At 37.6% G+C, this 17,187-nt stretch overlaps 2 protein-coding genes and 1 long non-coding RNA gene across 3 annotated transcripts; 2 read left to right on the top strand and 1 right to left on the bottom strand.

The window, feature by feature from the left end:
- Nucleotides 1-2,796: 2,796 nt before the first annotated feature.
- Nucleotides 2,797-11,068, top strand: LOC122985607 (V-type proton ATPase subunit d 1). Its single transcript, XM_044356395.1, has 8 exons — nucleotides 2,797-3,009; nucleotides 5,083-5,254; nucleotides 6,722-6,900; nucleotides 7,038-7,117; nucleotides 7,468-7,545; nucleotides 7,840-8,016; nucleotides 8,235-8,312; nucleotides 10,034-11,068. The coding sequence occupies exons 1-8, from the start codon at nucleotides 2,883-2,885 to the stop codon at nucleotides 10,193-10,195; spliced, it is 1,053 nt and encodes a 350-aa protein (XP_044212330.1). The 5' UTR covers nucleotides 2,797-2,882; the 3' UTR covers nucleotides 10,196-11,068.
- LOC122985614 lies at nucleotides 5,465-12,443 on the bottom strand. The gene is made up of 2 exons (XR_006404163.1): nucleotides 12,242-12,443; nucleotides 5,465-5,747 (listed from the first exon to the last, which is right to left on the bottom strand). It is a non-coding gene; the product is annotated as an uncharacterized LOC122985614 (long non-coding RNA).
- Nucleotides 12,444-12,557: 114 nt separating this feature from the next.
- foxr1 (forkhead box R1) lies at nucleotides 12,558-17,154 on the top strand. Its single transcript, XM_044356408.1, has 7 exons — nucleotides 12,558-12,764; nucleotides 13,036-13,128; nucleotides 14,587-14,792; nucleotides 15,601-15,663; nucleotides 15,820-15,947; nucleotides 16,363-16,595; nucleotides 17,075-17,154. The coding sequence occupies exons 1-7, from the start codon at nucleotides 12,644-12,646 to the stop codon at nucleotides 17,101-17,103; spliced, it is 873 nt and encodes a 290-aa protein (XP_044212343.1). The 5' UTR covers nucleotides 12,558-12,643; the 3' UTR covers nucleotides 17,104-17,154.
- The last annotated feature ends 33 nt before the right edge of the window (nucleotides 17,155-17,187 follow it).

Below are 17,187 nucleotides of genomic sequence, written 5' to 3'. Positions count from 1 at the left end.
TTATTAGTACATAAAGTACACTTCAGTCAACCTCATCCAAGCTGTCTGACCAGTTCTGAAACTTCTTTTCAAACAGAAAAGTTGGTGCTGATTCTACCTGAGTAAAGTAAGGAAGGTGAATAAATAATTTTTAAATCATTAATCTCAAACTATGAGACAAATGTTGGAAATATATTTATATCTTCAGCATGAACCAAATAGAAAATATCAGTACCATCACAATATTTCTGTCTAAAGTCTAAAACAGTTCATCATACATTTATCATTTTTCCAGTATTGTTCTTACCTGTCACACTCACATCCAGATCATATTAAAAATACTGTAAAAAAGCATTAAAACTGACGATACTCATCGTTGTCCCTCCTCATTCCTGATTATCTGTGTACATCTGAATTTAGTTTCAATTTCACAAACCAGTCCAATTTGAGGCAAAGGCCAAAATATCAGATCACAAGATGTTGTTCTACACTTTCTCCACTAGATGGTGGTAAATTACCTCATCTGATTACACTAACCTCAATCATACAGCAAATGTTAGACGCCAAAGCCCAAACTTTGACCTATAGTAGTCCTAAAGGTCATGAAACCTATAAGCAATGACGTCCAGCATGAAGACACAATTTCAAAGGTTAGAAGAGGTTTTGGTTTTCATATGAGAAATTTCTGTTTTTGTCTGTGCTCCTCTTACTGGTTTGAAGTGGGCTCAGTTGGAAAAAGGTGATGTCACATGCTGTAAATCAATTCATACCACACCCACACAGTCTTGATGAGGGTTAAACTCCTGATAAATGATAAATAAAAATATTGTCTCACCCAAAGTTTTAACTTTATTGTTGCTTATTTAGTCACAAATGTTGAATGTTATAGATAAATAATTTAATTTAATATTTTAACCCTGACCAAACCTTAACACCAAAACCAAGTGTCATTCCTAAAGTGGGTCAAATTATCAATACCGAGACAAAACATTCTGCCCTCATTGATATAAATGTGGTCAAAATATTGAAAACACCACTGAAATGGTGACCTCTTTCAAATAGTTTCAGTAAAAACTGAACATTATTACTGTGCTGAAATTAGGAGTTATCAGACTACATTAGTTTGATGTAAGTGTATCCTTAATAAACTGGAAACAGAATGTATATCAAATATTAATTGCTCAAATATCACTCAAAACTGTCATTAATGTTAACGTTTATCTAAGCTTCATTCATAGATTACTTCACTTCCAAAAATAGTAATTTAACCTGTGTAGAAAATAGACTTGTTCCAAAACAATGCTGACTGTCAATAACCTTGCATAAAATAAAAATAAACACCTGTTTAATGACTGATTTACTCTCTGTGATCCAAATTCAGTATGATTTGTAATTCCTTTGCAAATGCAGATTTCATATAATGAATTGAGTCAAAATACTGGCCTCTAACTGCTGTTTAAATCAAACAATAATAAACTCAAGTTTTTAATTCTTAGCATTGCTCATTCTTGAACTCAACAGGCTCACATTTAGATTCACATATCTTCTCTTTGCAGTGACATTTTCTTGAAGTCACATTAGTAAAATAAATGTAACTTGCTGCAGTTCATATTCAGTTTTTTTTTCAAAGAGGGTTTTGCAAATTTAAATTCCAGGTTTTCAAATGAAATAAAATGAATTCAACAATTCTGACTCAGCTATGATCACTTGACCTTGAAGAGAGTACAAATATAATTGGGGTGAAGAGGGCAGCTGAATCTCCCTTTATCTTAAAAAAGGCCTTATTTATGTCTTTGTGTATTCCCATGACACTGAAAAATGTATGCGAGTGTCCCATATTTATACTGTATATAGGGAAAAGATGAGTTAAAAGATTGTAAATTGTCAACCTACTTTCGAATTTTTGGAAAGTACTATGTTCATTCATGCCACTTTCAGTATTTGTGCTGAAGCCTCACACAAGCTTCAGATAAACTTTTAAATGCACAAACTGACTGTGGACACCAGGGCTGGTTCTGACTATGCTGGGGTCGTCAGCGAGATTTTAGAATGGAGCCCCCAGAACTGTGCAACAATGGCACCTCCAGCCCAGACAAAGTTCCCCCAGTCCTCTGGGCAAAAAGGCAAGTGGGTGTCAAGAAAAAAACAAAAGAAAAACATGTCCCACTCACTTAGTGCCCCCTCCCTTATCTGCTGCCATAGCCCTTTGGTTCCCAAATTTTTTGGCTTGTGACCCCATAAAATAAAACAAAGTCTACCTGGGACCCCTCATCACACGCTGCATTTTAATGAAAGAGGATTTATTTTGTTTAATTTTAATACCTTTTAGAGGCTTAATTAGATAAAATACAGTAATTCACAATACATAAAGCAAAAGTTAGAGGAAAGCTTGAGAAAATAATAATATTAATAATAATTTTATGTGTCAGATACATGTTTTTTTTCTGTTGTCCTATTCTGTCCTATCATTTTGCAAACCCTTAGATTAATCCATCAACCCCTTGTGGTGGTCCCGACTCCCATGTTGAGAACTACTGCTGTAGGCTACCTTCAATGTAGTTTATGCCACAGCCGCCCCTGGTGGACACACTGAGGACTATGAAGGGGATCTTTACAGCCAGTATGAACAGGAGGAATGATAACAGCGAAGAAAAACCTCTTTCAGTGTTCATATGGACATCTAACTGCTGTTTTAAGACACACTTGAAAAATTGTGAACGTGTCCTTTAACCCTAAAACCAAGCGTACACACACCCACACACACGCACACACAAACGCACGCACGCACACACACACACAGCAGATGACTGATCAGATGACGGTCACATGGTTCAGTCAGCTGACGCTAACCAGCCGGACGGACGGTTCTCCTGCGGTAGAGAAGGATCTGACGGTCGGACAGGATGCCTTTCTCCGAGCTGTATTTTAACGTCGATAACGGCTACCTGGAGGGGCTGGTCAGGGGCTTTAAAGCGGGGATACTGTCCCAAGCGGATTATCTAAATCTTGTTCAATGCGAGACCCTAGAAGGTGAGTTGGAAACAGAAGATAGCTAACGGCTAATAGCGGCTAGCTGCACCAATGCTAGCTGTCATTCTGAGCCACTTAGCTCGGCTCATATTAACAATAATATCCCTTTTTATTGCACAAGCCATCGCTCCATTTTGAATTATTGTCACCCAGTGCCTGTCATTAATTTCTATATCGCCACTTTATTCAAATTCAAGGAGAAATACCATTCACCTCTGAACCTTAGGTAGCTTAGCTAAATAGCATAGTGCTGACAAGCTAGGCAAAGAGCGTTCATTTTAGGTAGCTACTGATCAATAATTGGATTTTAGAGGAAGTGAAATTGCTTGAGATTTTACGCTGTTGCGTTACACACTGCAGCTTTGCCATGATGACATATTTAGCTCTACTGCACTGACACTCCTTCAGTTTTAGTATGGTTATTAACGATTTAACGGACTGCTAATGACCGTTTTGTGATAACCCTCGATGTAACTTAACTGATATTTTATTGCAATAAACGCGACTTGTTTTCTTCAGACATTTAATTTGAGTTAAAGGACGGGTTCACAATTTTTCAAGTGTGTTTTTAAACAAGTCAGGTGTCCATATGAATAGTGAAAGTGGTTTTTCCTTACTGTAACCATTCCTCCTGTTCATAGCTAAGCAGAAATATATGGATTAAGGGTCTGTAAAAGATCACATAAATAACTTAACTTCACATTCACAATGTCCACATTTATTATTGATAAAATAATGGCAACAAAACCGCAAAACATTACTTGCTTGGCAGAGTTGTTTTGTTGTTTCTGTTGTTGTTTGTTTGCTTGTTTGGAGGTTGGAGGGGCTTGTTATATGCCATGTTTGCACCTGTTACGTCTCTCTAGATCAGTTTGTTTTTGCATTTTGTATCTCTTTATTTATACAATAAATGATTGATAACAAAAAATTATACTTCACACTGTTGTGGACCATATTCAAAAACATATTTTAGTACTTTACCATTTTTATTTTACTACTCTCTGGGTGGTTTTATTAATTTCTGTGCAGCATCAAAATCAGAAAGTGAAAGATAACACAATCAATCACAATGAAAATTCTCTTCAGTTAGATATTGTGTCATGAACATACAGACACATGGATTTACAAGACACCACAATACATTTGTGGCAGTGAAACATTTGTCAAACAGACAAGAACAAAACTTCCTACATTACACTGCAAACAAAGACCTTTGTCTTCTGTACAAAACAGATAAAATCAGCCACATTAAAGCTTCCCTTCCTGAAACACAGCCCAAGTTTTTTTATAATCATTCATTCGGAAAAATTCATCAGAAATGAGACACTTTACTAAATAGTGTAGCCTTTAAATCATCATGTAATGAGCAATAAAACATGAAATGGACTTCGTCCTCAGTCTTACCTAAATCACTAGTGTTAGTTTTATGTTTTGTATTTTTGCAGTTGGAAGTGCAGATTCATATAAAAAGCCTGTTCAAACACACACACACACACACAGACAAAAAACTTAACAAATTGCTTTCATACCATAGTAAATTTAAAACCAGTGGCTGTCAGTATTAAACCTTCTGAAAAGATGTTATTCTATTTTAAAGAAAAACATGAACAGAAGGGGTTAAAGTCAATGGTGGGACAGCATGGACCTCCTAAGTATTATGTGGTATTATTAGGTGAAAAGTAGCACTTTGTTTCACATAGACAGCCTAGACAGCGTCTGTCTACAGTCTTCACCAAGTTAACAGTGGGGTTGGCAGCAACTGGGACTGCAGAATTGGACATTACAAATTGGGAAAGAAGTGAAACCACCCAAAAAAGACTGCAGCTTGCTTTGGAGAATAAGAAGTGTAGAAGTGAATAGAATATAGAACAGAATATTGGGTAAAACACAGCAATAAGGCCCTCTAGAGTCATTCTCTGATACACAAGTCTGTTGACGAGTAGGATGAGCAGCGTTCTTTGCTTGTCTTGCATCTTAATTTTATGTTTCTTCCAGGCAAACACTTAGTAACACTTATGAGAATGAGGCTCTCTAATCGTCTACACTTTCTCTGTTTGTATTTCTCCTCTGTAGACCTGAAGCTCCACCTGCAGAGCACAGACTATGGCAGCTTCCTGGCGAACGAGGCATCTCCTCTCACCGTGTCCGTCATTGACGACAAGCTGAAGGAGAAGATGGTGGTGGAGTTTCGCCACATGAGGAACCAGTCCTATGAGCCGCTGGCCAGCTTCATGGATTTCATCACGTAAGCAAAAAAATTGCCGTCTTAAAATAAGTTCTAACTTCTCGAACCATGACTCTCCCTGTTAATTTTCTTGTACGTAGCTTTGAAGTTGCAATAAATTCTTTTTCTGTACTGAGCAAAAAAAAATACAACATATTTTGTTTTATGCTACTTGTTCCAACTTCATTGAAGCTCTGTTATCCTTAGTCAGAGAAATGAAGAAAGTACGGATGTTTTTGGCATATTTTAATGCATTAAATGCACGCTGCACATACTTAACACTCATGACAGCCATTTTTCAAAGCATACCATAAGTTTTCCGGTTGTTTTCTTACCCACGAGACAAATAAGTACATGATGAAGTCAGCTTGGATATAGTTGAAACTTGATTGAAGTAGCAGTGAATATTCTGTCTGCTTTTTTCTTTGTCAAACTTATATTGTCATGTGGTGCTGCAGCTGAAAGCATGGACTGTTGTGGAAACTCATTGGTGCATTCAAATATACTCTGACATCTAAAAATGAGAGAGAATAAAAAGAACAGTCATCTACTGTAAATGCATTGATGAGGTACGTTGCCGGAAAAAAAACCAAACCCAGAACACAAAAAGTACACATATAAGAAGATATTATTGGTTTAAAGATATTGCTGTCCAGTAATCCTTAAATCAGATCACATCAAGTTTGATAATCAGGTTCAGCAAAAATAGATTGTGCTGAAATAGACAATTAGAAAAAATCTGCTGTGGTTTGTGTTTCTTTACAAGACATCTGCAGACTGCTGCTAGCTAGTGTTAGCTACCCAGCAGGTAGGACAATTTGTACAGAGTAGCATCTGGAAACTGTTCAGTTCCTGTCCAGCGCCTCACCTCTCCTAACCGGAGATGATACCTCATCAGCTAACACAAACTGAGAGCACAGATCAGTGTGTGGAGTCCACGAGTCTCATAAACTGCAGCAGGTGAACATGCAGTGAAACTAATCGCCTCACAGTTTACAGGGCTGACGTGACTCAAACGGTTTATGTAGCAGCTAGTTACTTTTTTACTAAAAATAATCTTTTTGTGCATGTTGTAATAACTCAACTTTACAACTTAGACGTTTCACACATAGTGCAAAAACAAAAAAATTGAATTAATCAAAGTAATTCCAGATGTTGCCAAAGCCCTACATTACAGTGAAGTTGATTAAATGTTCATATATTTCTTATTTCTGGCAAAGTTCATGTTTCAGCAGGTTGATTTTTCTTTCTACTTTTTCTACATTTAAAATTATAAGTTATGCTTTAAAAACAGTCAGCAGTAAAGGAAAGTATGATGTGTAGTATGTACTATTAATGGGTTAAAGGATGCTCTAGAACCTAAACAATCATTTAAACAAAAAACAAAAAGAGGAAATGGTCAAATTAGTGACAGACAGATCGCGTAGAGATAAACTGACTTCTTCTCTTTGTAATGACAACTTCTCCCCTCCTACCCGCTGACCTCAGGTACAGCTATATGATCGATAACGTCATCCTGCTGATCACGGGCACCCTGCACCAGCGGGCCATCTCTGAACTGGTGCCAAAGTGCCACCCGCTGGGCAGCTTCGAGCAGATGGAGGCGGTCAACATCGCTCAGACTCCCGCCGAGCTCTACAACGCCATTCTGGTGGACACACCCCTTGGTATGTACCTCTAAATAAACTGCAGTTTAAACCAAAGAGGATGTGAACACTACATAGTAATGAGTCTTACTGAACAGGAGATGGTGCCAAATGTTACTTTCTGTTGGTTTGATGTAGATTGTGTCTTTTGTTTTCAGCTGCATTCTTCCAGGACTGTATATCTGAACAGGACTTGGATGAAATGAACATTGAAATCATTCGTAACACACTTTACAAGGTAAAACATATTAAAGTCATGATCATACTCTTGAAATGTGCATTAAAAAGGAAGTGTTTACAGGATAAACTAAAACGACAGCAAGAGATACAACAAAGTAAATTTAATGAAGAGAAAAGAGGCAAATAGATTAAAAATGATAAAAGATGCTAACAACTCAAACATTTTGTTGAAAGTTGTAAGACAATATACAGTGAGATGATTTGTTTTATTTTACAATTTGATATGTCATTTAATTGATAGTCTTTCTTAAACTAATAACATTTTAATCAAGACCTGAGATGATTTTGTTTATGTGTTTTGTTTGTTTATTGGTTGCCTAAAAGACATTTTGATCCATGTCCTCTCAGGCTTATCTGGAGGCTTTCTATAAGTTCTGCTCCAACCTGGGAGGAACCACGGCTGACACCATGTGTCCTATTCTGGAGGTGAGTCTGTGCTGTTTTACACACACACACACACACACGTAATTTGTGTAATGTTATGTAATGTTTGTTGTAACAACAACAAACATTACATAAACTGTTGACAAAGTATGGTTCATTATATTGGAGCACTATTGTACTTAAAATGGGTTTAGTGAGGTAAGTGTGAACTTGAAAAGGTCTTTCACGTCGACTCTTTCGTGTTAATATAAATGAGCTCAGTGTTTGTGGCCGTTGATTAAAATATCAGCTCCGTCACTTGATGTTTCTCCGTTGACCTTCCCGTCTCTGCTGCAGTTCGAGGCCGATAGAAGAGCCTTCATCATCACCATCAACTCGTTTGGCACAGAGCTGTCCAAGGAGGACCGTGCCAAGCTCTTCCCCCACTGCGGCAAGCTTTACCCAGAAGGCCTTGCTCAGCTGGCCCGGGCTGATGACTACGAGCAGGTCAAGGCTGTGGCTGATTATTATCCTGTAAGTCTAAATGCCAGTGAACTGTTTATGTGTGTATATCAATATAATTTAAACATTATTAACTTGTTTCTTGAGATCTGATTGATGCTTTTCAGTCTAAATGTCTTTTGTCCAGTTTGTCCCTTTTTGTGAAACACTGTTTCAATAAGTTCAACATGCAGTTTATTATTCAGCTTCCTGTCACAGTGTCTGAACCTGTTTGCTTATGTCATCCTCAGGAATATAAACTGCTGTTTGAAGGTGCCGGCAGCAACCCGGGAGACAAAACACTGGAGGATCGCTTCTTCGAGCACGAGGTGACACACACACAGCCAAGCAGAGAAGCTTACTTAACTTATATCGTTGGCTTTTACAGTTACCTGAACACTACTTGAACTTTGTTTTCAGCATGCAGTAATTAATTTGGCGTTGCTGTTTTAACACAGTTTGCAGGGAATGTTATTTAAAGGGTGTGAAGGTGTTTTATAACATTTAAATTGTTCAATTCAGAAAATAGTTCCCAAAAGTCAATAAGTAGCCCAGCGGCATCATGTAGCATCGCTCACCTGATGCACTGTGTTAATGGAAGTGATAGTGAAGGTACAGACAGCCAGGACGTGCCGACCCAGGGAGTGAATCTGACAGAACAGCTGCTTTCCAGGATGAGACTGGGCAGACACGACTGTGCTGTATCCTGATGTGTTGATGCGCTTTAACGTTACTGTCTGTCAGCCCTGAATATCAAGTGAAGCTCTGCATTCAGCAGTGGTCCAAAGTGTTGTGTTTACTGCCCCAGAGGATGAATAAATGTTTGTGTCCGTAGCCATCTCTCCAAAAGTGTCCATGAAGGCTTGTTAACGTTACCATTTACATGACAGCTAGGAGGTCTAAATTAGAAACACAAGTCTCCAACTACAGTTCAGAGCCGCAGTTCTGGCAAAGCAACAGTGCAAAAGCCACTCGGAACTGATAAACAGTGAATGGAAAACACGACTTGTTACATTTTCCATCACATCTGTTCTATTTCAGATCCATCTGTATATAATCTTTCAAGTACTGTTAGTATATACTGTTACATATGTATATACATTGTGTAAATTATTCATGCATCAATGGACACTTAATTCTCACATCCATGGACAAGCATACACCTAACTACCTTAGCAATATCCACCGGACTTACACTAATGTACAGTGTATTATAGCGTATTAATGTCATTGAAGAGTGTTTACTCAGCAAATAGTATATTGTAGTTATGGTGATATCTCTAGTCTGTTCTGTTTTTATTTGTTGTGTTTATTTTTTTTATATTTGAGTTAGTCTATTTAGTTATTGTATATAATTTAACCTTTAATTGTATTTGTTTCTTTTACCTACTTCATTGTTTTTTTATTGTGATTTATGTTAAATGGCTGCTGTAACTTTGTAATTTTCCCTTAGGATTAATAACTCTATACTCTACAGTTTATAGCTATCTTAAAGCTGTAATCTAAAACCCAAAGATCAACTCTCCTAATCTAAATCTGATCCGTCTCAATGTGATGAAGAGAGCAGATCATGATCTTGCAAAGTGTTCTTCACCAATCTGCTTTTATATAGACTCTTTTTTTCTTAATGACATGTCTTGGTACGATTATACATGCTCACATTTCAAAATTAACAGGTTCTGTTAGTTTCATCCTCTAGGTGGCGCATTGAGCCAGATTTTTATTAAATTTATTACTTCTGCTGGCACATATGTGTTTAACTTTTGATAAAATCACTAGTATTGTTTTATTCTATCTGAGGCCAGTGATGATACGCCTTCTGTTTAAAATCATTTGGGTGTTCTTTAGGTTACTCTTTAATCATGACCATAATTATGACAATCCAAAAACGGAGAAAAATATTCAGGATGATCATTTTTGCAATAAACGTGTTGCCCTATAAAGTAATGAGTGTTTTTGTCATTACCGGTGTTGTGATGTTTGTACACTCATCAGTCTCTTCTTATATCTTTTCCTTCTTCTTCCTCCTCCTCCTCCTCCTCATCTGCAGGTGAAGCTGAACAAGCTGGCCTTCCTCAACCAGTTCCACTTCAGTGTTTTCTACGCCTACGTCAAGCTGAAGGAGCAGGAGTGCAGGAACATCGTCTGGATCGCCGAGTGCATCGCCCAGCGGCACCGCGCCAAGATCGACAACTACATTCCTATCTTTTAAACCCCCACCCCCCCACCCCCCTCACCACCACCTTCTCCTTCATCCCATCGGCATTTCATTCAGTCCTACATCTTGAACAGTGTCTGCAATCCCACCTCGGTGTTAAAGATCCTGACGCCTCGATGCTAAATTTCTTCCATTCTTTACTCGTTGGTAAATTGGTTCTTGACACCTGAGTTGGTTGTTGTAAAGCAAGTTCCAGTCAGGCTCATTATTGCTTACAAAGTGTAAAACATAACCAACTTTAAGTTTTTAACTCAAAGAAAAGAATGATATAAATCTGGTGCAAGAAAGGTGGCTGGGGCATGTTGTAACCAGCTCCCCAGGTAAGTTGTGGTATCAACTCATTTGACTGTCAAAACACTTAACTCCTATTGTCTAAACGTTCTCAGGCTCAGTGTGTTGTTTTTTGCAGCACACCCTGTCTGCCTGACACATCAGCTGGTAAAATAAACCAGAAGAAGAGTTTGCAACAGCAAAGCCTTGGAGTGGGTGAAGCTTAAATTCATTTTTCCCCTGAACTTCCAGCACATAAACACTAATCACCTTTTTGAGATCATGTTCATCTCCAGGCGAATGAAACAGTTAAAGGTCCAGTATATTTGTTTCTGGATTTATCATGTATCAAAATCATTTAAAAAGACAAAAATTAACGTCCCAACTCTGACCCTCAGACTGTCCAACTCCAAATGGACATGAAAACATTCCTCTGCTCAGTACCAGAACCACCAGGCTCTATATAACCTGTATTTATTTTTGTTTTAGTGCTAGGTTTTGTCAGCATGTCTGGTTGTTACTGTGGTTTTCCCCAAAAACTAACGAGTGAGATGTGTGTGAGCCCCGCCCGATTTGTTGTCTTAACTAGATTGTTGTCGGATATTAAAAATACAATCCAGCTGAACAGGAGTTTTCTGTCCGTCACTGCTCCTGTTTGATCTCTGGAATGAGGCAAAGTATCGTGAGTATATGACAGACGTAATGTTTAAACTATAAAAAGATATATAGATATTTAAAGATGACTATATGATTTTGTTTTTCTCATGCTGTACAAATTGATTTGTTGCTGTTTTGATCTGTTTCTTACTTGTGAAATGTGTATTGTAAATGTGAAAAAAATAAAACAGACTAAACTGCACTGATGCAGCTCTGGAGAAACTAAAAAATGGCTTTGAAATGATCATTTTCTCTTGTTAAAGTAAAAGATTCAAGATTTAGTTAATTGTCATTTATGTGTTTTTATAAAAGTGCTTTACAGATGACTGACAAGCTGATAAGGAAATACAGATGCAAACAGAAACAATTTGAGATGAAGAAATAATGATTAAAATATAGTAAAACCAATAAAATGGATTAAATAAAAAAACAAGTTGAGCATTTTAGCATGCTAACAGCTAATTAGCACTGAACACAAAGTACAGCTGAGGCTGGTGGGGATGTCATTAATTGTGCAGGTATTTGGTCATAAACTAAAGGGTTTGACAAATTAAAAGATTTAAAAGAATAAAAGATTTTAAATTTGATCAGTTGCTAGAGAAAGAGTTAACAAATCAATAAAATAATTACAATTAATCCTGAGAAGGACTTGAATTTCTGTAGCAGATTTCATGACAAACCATCCATGAGACATTTGATTAAATGGTGGGACTCAAGATAAAGTCAGGATTACCAACATCAGAAGGAATGATCCTCTGGGTACCATGAAAGTCTGTATAAAACTATATGATCCAAAGATGTTGAGATATTTCAATCTGGACCAAAGTGATGGACCGAGCGACCAAACAAACAAACAAAAAGTTTTCTGGTCACACAGGAGAACAGAACAAAGAAACAAGAGGTTATCAATCAATCAAATGACAGTTGTGATGCCCTGAAGCTGCTCAGAGCTGTTTCACTGCTTTGCTCAAGAGCTCAACACCACTTAAAAATCCTCAGATAGTGTCTCAGAAAGTTCAATCTGAATTTGAAAGAGTTTATGCCACCCGTTTGAACTTTTTTTGTAATTTTTTTTATTTAGAAAAATTAAAACGTAAATCAATACTCACTTACCAGCTTTTTTCTGGAGGTTTCAGTGGTTTCTCATGGTCTTCCTGAGCAGATGGAGTTTGCTCAGTTGTCATGGAGATAGCTCAGTTATGTTAACTAAGTATGGAACATTAATCACATGACAACAGGTGAGTGTATTTAAATGGTCAAACTCAATTCAGTTTGAGAATCTTACACACAAATTTCATAATTATTACTAAATTCAATGTTTGAAGCAAATTCTGATCTATTTAATTCAACTTTGTCAACTGCAGGTACAAATATTTACCTGGAAAGAGTTTCAGTACAAGCTGAACTCTCTTTAGGTTTAATTGAGTCCAATCAGGCTGTTCAGGTCCAGCTGCTGCAGGTCCGTCAGTCGACCTGCATCAACTATCACAGAGCTTCTGTAACACACATCCAGCCATGACTTTACAGCTGAAAACCAAAGCTCGACTCTTTGACCTGCACTGCTCTGTCGGCCTGACGGACTGGGACATGGACAAGGAGCTGAAACTGGCAACAACCACTGACCAGTTTTATCACGGTGACAGTTGTCTTTTCCTCTTTGCTGTTTGGCTTCACTTTAAGTTAAAGGACGATAATTAAATTTGTCAGGTTCATTCACTCCAAACAACAAAGACAACAGCTGAAGACTCAATTGATGCTTTAATTAGAACATAAATAATGACGAGAGAAAAGTTCCCCAGTAGAAACAAGTTCCATTTAAGGTTTCGTATTATATTCAGGAACTTTGAATGGCGTCCAAATGTTGAATTGACTGTTTTCTGTTTGTGTTTTTCTCTCACTGATGACAGATGACAAACTGAGTGATCAATACGTGGTGCAGAGACCCTCTGCACGAGCCTCAAGAAGAAAAGATGAATTCATTTGGTACGATAAAACATCAGGTGAGTGGAGGGAAAAACATCAAGTTCTTCAATGAAATTAAGTTGAGAATGTCACAATGTAGTGTTCATCTTTGAGGCCTAAAGCTGCTCTTATGATCGATGTGAGTGGTTAACGGGATTCCTGCCATAGATATACGGTGTAGGTTTTCACTTAAAGGTAAGTGTCTGATGTCTCCTGTTGAGCGTCACTGCAACACTAAATGGATGAATCATATTTGCTTCGTGTGTGATACTGAAAAGAAGCTTTTTCTCAGTTTGCTTCATCTTGTCTTCAATCTCAGCAGCCTCCCCACAGAGAGAGAAAACACTGGCAGCTTGTGCTAATCAATCACAGTTCTTTTGGTCCCCACATCACACATCTGTTGTACAGGTGCTCAGCACATGAATGAACAAATCTTTATCAATGAATCTTCAAAGTGAACTGGCTTTACTGAATCTCTGTCGTCACTGACCGAATCAGTAGCTTTTATCAGCGGAGCTTCTCACTGGTGACTGAGGGCGCTGCTGTCAGCACAGCCATGATTCACAGTACTTCACCTCCTCATGAAAGCATACTAGAAGGATGTGAAAGCTATAGAAATAATCATAATCTGATATCTCATCATAGGCTGCTAAGCTAGTAAACTTATGTGCTTGTATAGGACAGTTTTATAAAGAAAAGTCTGAACATACGACTGAACTGAAGACAGTCAGAATCTGCGATGATCGTTGGTCCATGTGCAACAGCTTAGTTTAGGAAAAAAGTGAACAAACCACAAAGTCAGTGACTCTAATCTTTGAACTGAATGAAACGATGCTAATAAGCAAAGTGAAAATCTAATCTGTAGCTGCTGTTGCCTCGACGTGTAGTGTAGATTTCTGTAGCACATCAGCTACAGTGTAGCTACAGAGTCTACACACACAGCTACCATACCTTTTTAACGCAGCTGTATTAATAAAACTTAACAAATATGTTGAATGCATTTCCTACCTCATAAAATGTTGTTTTTCAGTATTTCAAAGTCTGCATTGTTTACATCAGCTACCATCCTTCTTCAACTGTCAGTCAGAGAAACGGGGAACAGAGGGACGAGATGCAAACAACAGGGACCTGCTGATCAAAACATTGCTTCATAGAGTCACTGGTGTGTGTGGAAAATCCCAAAATGCATCTTTAGTGTTGGAATGGTAAAAAAGAAAAAAACAAAAGATTGGCAGATACAATCAAGCGCCATCATTAACACATCAGTATTGTTGTTTTCTTCTCTCACCTCTTGATGAGGATAAACATGTTGGCGCTGATTTTTCTTTTTTTCCAATGAAACTTTTATTGTTGTCGCTTTTTGCCAGAAACCTTGAAAACCTTCTTTTTATTCTGGAAAAACAGCAACGTCTTTCTTTCTAATTTGCCGAAATAAATTACAGTGAACTGATTGTTGTAACACCTCGAATGTCTGCCATGATTATTCTGTCTATCAGACACCTTTGTGAAGCCAAACCTGTGGCTGTTAGTGAATCCAAACATCGCCTGCCCGATCCAGTACGGACAAACTGCAGCAGATCAGCTGAGTCTCTGTGAACATGCAGAGGAAATCCGAACATCTGCAGAGACCCAACGTCCACCTACCCATGATGCTCCTCTCCAGGAGAAACTGCTGCACTCTGTGTCCTCCACTGAGTATCTGGTATACACTGCAAACATCTGTTTCACATTACCTGCTTGTGTGTGTGTGTGATTAATGTCAATTAATCATCAATCAAAGGAAAATGAATCTGCAGCTATTTTAATAATTGATTAATCATTTAAAGTAATTTTTCAAGCACAGAGGCCAAACATTTGATGGTTTTTGGTTTTCAAATGTGAGAATTTGCTGCTTTTCTTGGTCTTACAATAAGGTAAAGAAATTTTGGGGGTTTTGGACTGTTGGTCAGACAAAAAGACATTTGTTGATGTCACCATCTGCTCCAGACTAACTGATTAATTGAGAAAATAATATGCAGATTAATTGATGATGAAAGTAATCGTTAGTTGCAACCCTATACCATTTACCACACTATAAAAATACACCTTTATTAGTCCTGCATTCAATATTTTATGTAAGTAAAAATACATAAAATGACTTAAAATATTAAAAGTAATAGTACTCATTATGAAGAATGGCCCCTTCAATGTTTATCATATTATTGGATCGTTATTGTTGATGCTTTAATTTGTAAGCTACACTTTAATTATGTAGATAACTGCTTCATAAACTGTTGGGTAGATTCATCTTTATCAATGCACCATAGTTTATAAATTGATATGTTTTGTATGTAAAGCTGTAAAAATTACAATATTTCTATCTGAAATGTAGTGAAGTATAAATATCTCAAAATAGTACCTTAGTGCAGTACCTGAGTAAATTTACTTATTAAAAATCATTAAGACCACAGACGCTAATACAGGAATCAATGTGCTTATGTGTGTATTTTGTTCTTGACTGTTGCATAAAGGATGAGGACGCCTCCTGTCGATCAACCAAGAGCAGACGCAAAGGGAGAACCACAAAAGTCAGGGTGAGGATGTTCGGCTTTGGCACCCTAAATACACTGGACCTTTTCAAGAAAGCACATCCTCAAATGTTTCTTGGATGCTTTGGAAAATTTAAAATGGAAAACTGTATTTCAGATCAGATTCAAATGGATCTTCACTTGGTGTCTGTATGTTTCCAGGACAGTAAGACCCTGAAGCCAGGATGCTGGCCTCGTCCACCGGTGAATTACTGCATCCTCATCGCTTTGGCACTTAAGAGCAGCCACACCGGAAGCCTCAAAGTCCAGCAGATTTATAACTTCACTAGGTCAGAATTCAATAATTTAGCAAAATACTACACAATGATTTAAAGACAAAGATTTAAGGTCCCATGACGAGAGAAAATACAACAAACATTCAACCAAATAGACATATTTAAAGTTGCTGAATGATTTCTAGCTAGCAGCTTCCGCCTGCTTCCAGTCTTTGTGCTAAGCTAGGCTAAACCTAACTCTGGATAGGTCACACACAAATTAAATTAATAGTGAACTTTTCATATGGCTATGTGTTTAATAGCAAATACTTGTTCTGTATTTTCCAAAATGTGACTCTTACCTCAAAGGGCCTGTTAGTCATTCACAATGATGAAGTTGTATTTGGAGCAACATGCAGCATCACGGCCAGTTTTCAGGGTTTAAGCTCCCTTGTGGTCCTCAATCATCTTCCTTCATGTCCTTTTCCAGAGAACACTTCCCCTTCTTTCAGACAGCTCCTGAGGGCTGGAAGAACACCATTCGACACAACCTTTGCTTCAACAGCAGCTTCCGCAAAACCTGCAACCAGCTGTGCAGAGATGGCAAGAGGAAGTCCTGCTTTTGGCACCTGACTCTGGACGGCCAGCGCCGGCTGAAGGATGAGATCCGCATGCTGACAGGAGAATCTTTAAAGCAGCTAGAGAGGAGCATGTCCTGCCCAGGTGAATACAGTGGTGAAAAGTAACTAAGTACATTTACTCAAGTACTGTACTTATGTATAATGTCTAGGTACTTGTACTGTACTTGAGTATTTCCATTTGATGCTACTTTATACTTCCACTCCACTACATTTCAGAGGGAAATATTGTACTTTCTACTCCACTACATTTATTTGAAAGCTTTTGTTACTTTTCAGATGAAGATTTGAATCAGTGGATAATATAACAAGCTTTTAAAATACAACACATTGTTAAATATGAAACCAGTGGTTTCCAAAGACTAACCGCAATCTGTAACTCATTAGTTAATTTGGGGGAATACATTATGTCATGAATTCATTCCTGTGGCAAACTGTTGGGTGTTGATCTGTAAGAAGGCTTTTAATTAAAATGCTTTAAATCTGAAGACTTGACCACATGAGTTTCTGCATGTGATAAACAGAAAATATTCATTACTAATGACTGTCTTCTTTTTGTTTCAGGTATAATTCAGAGTTTACTTGCACTGTGATTGCAGTTGAAAAAGGTATCAAAGAATAAATTGATGCATCATTAATCTTAATATGCAGAATGTTTTCTTCTCCATTATGTTCTA

This window comes from Thunnus albacares, chromosome 1 (assembly GCF_914725855.1).
Source record: "Thunnus albacares chromosome 1, fThuAlb1.1, whole genome shotgun sequence".
In the NCBI taxonomy this organism is placed as follows: domain Eukaryota; kingdom Metazoa; phylum Chordata; class Actinopteri; order Scombriformes; family Scombridae; genus Thunnus; species Thunnus albacares.
This window is presented reverse-complemented; position numbering and strand designations above follow the sequence as displayed.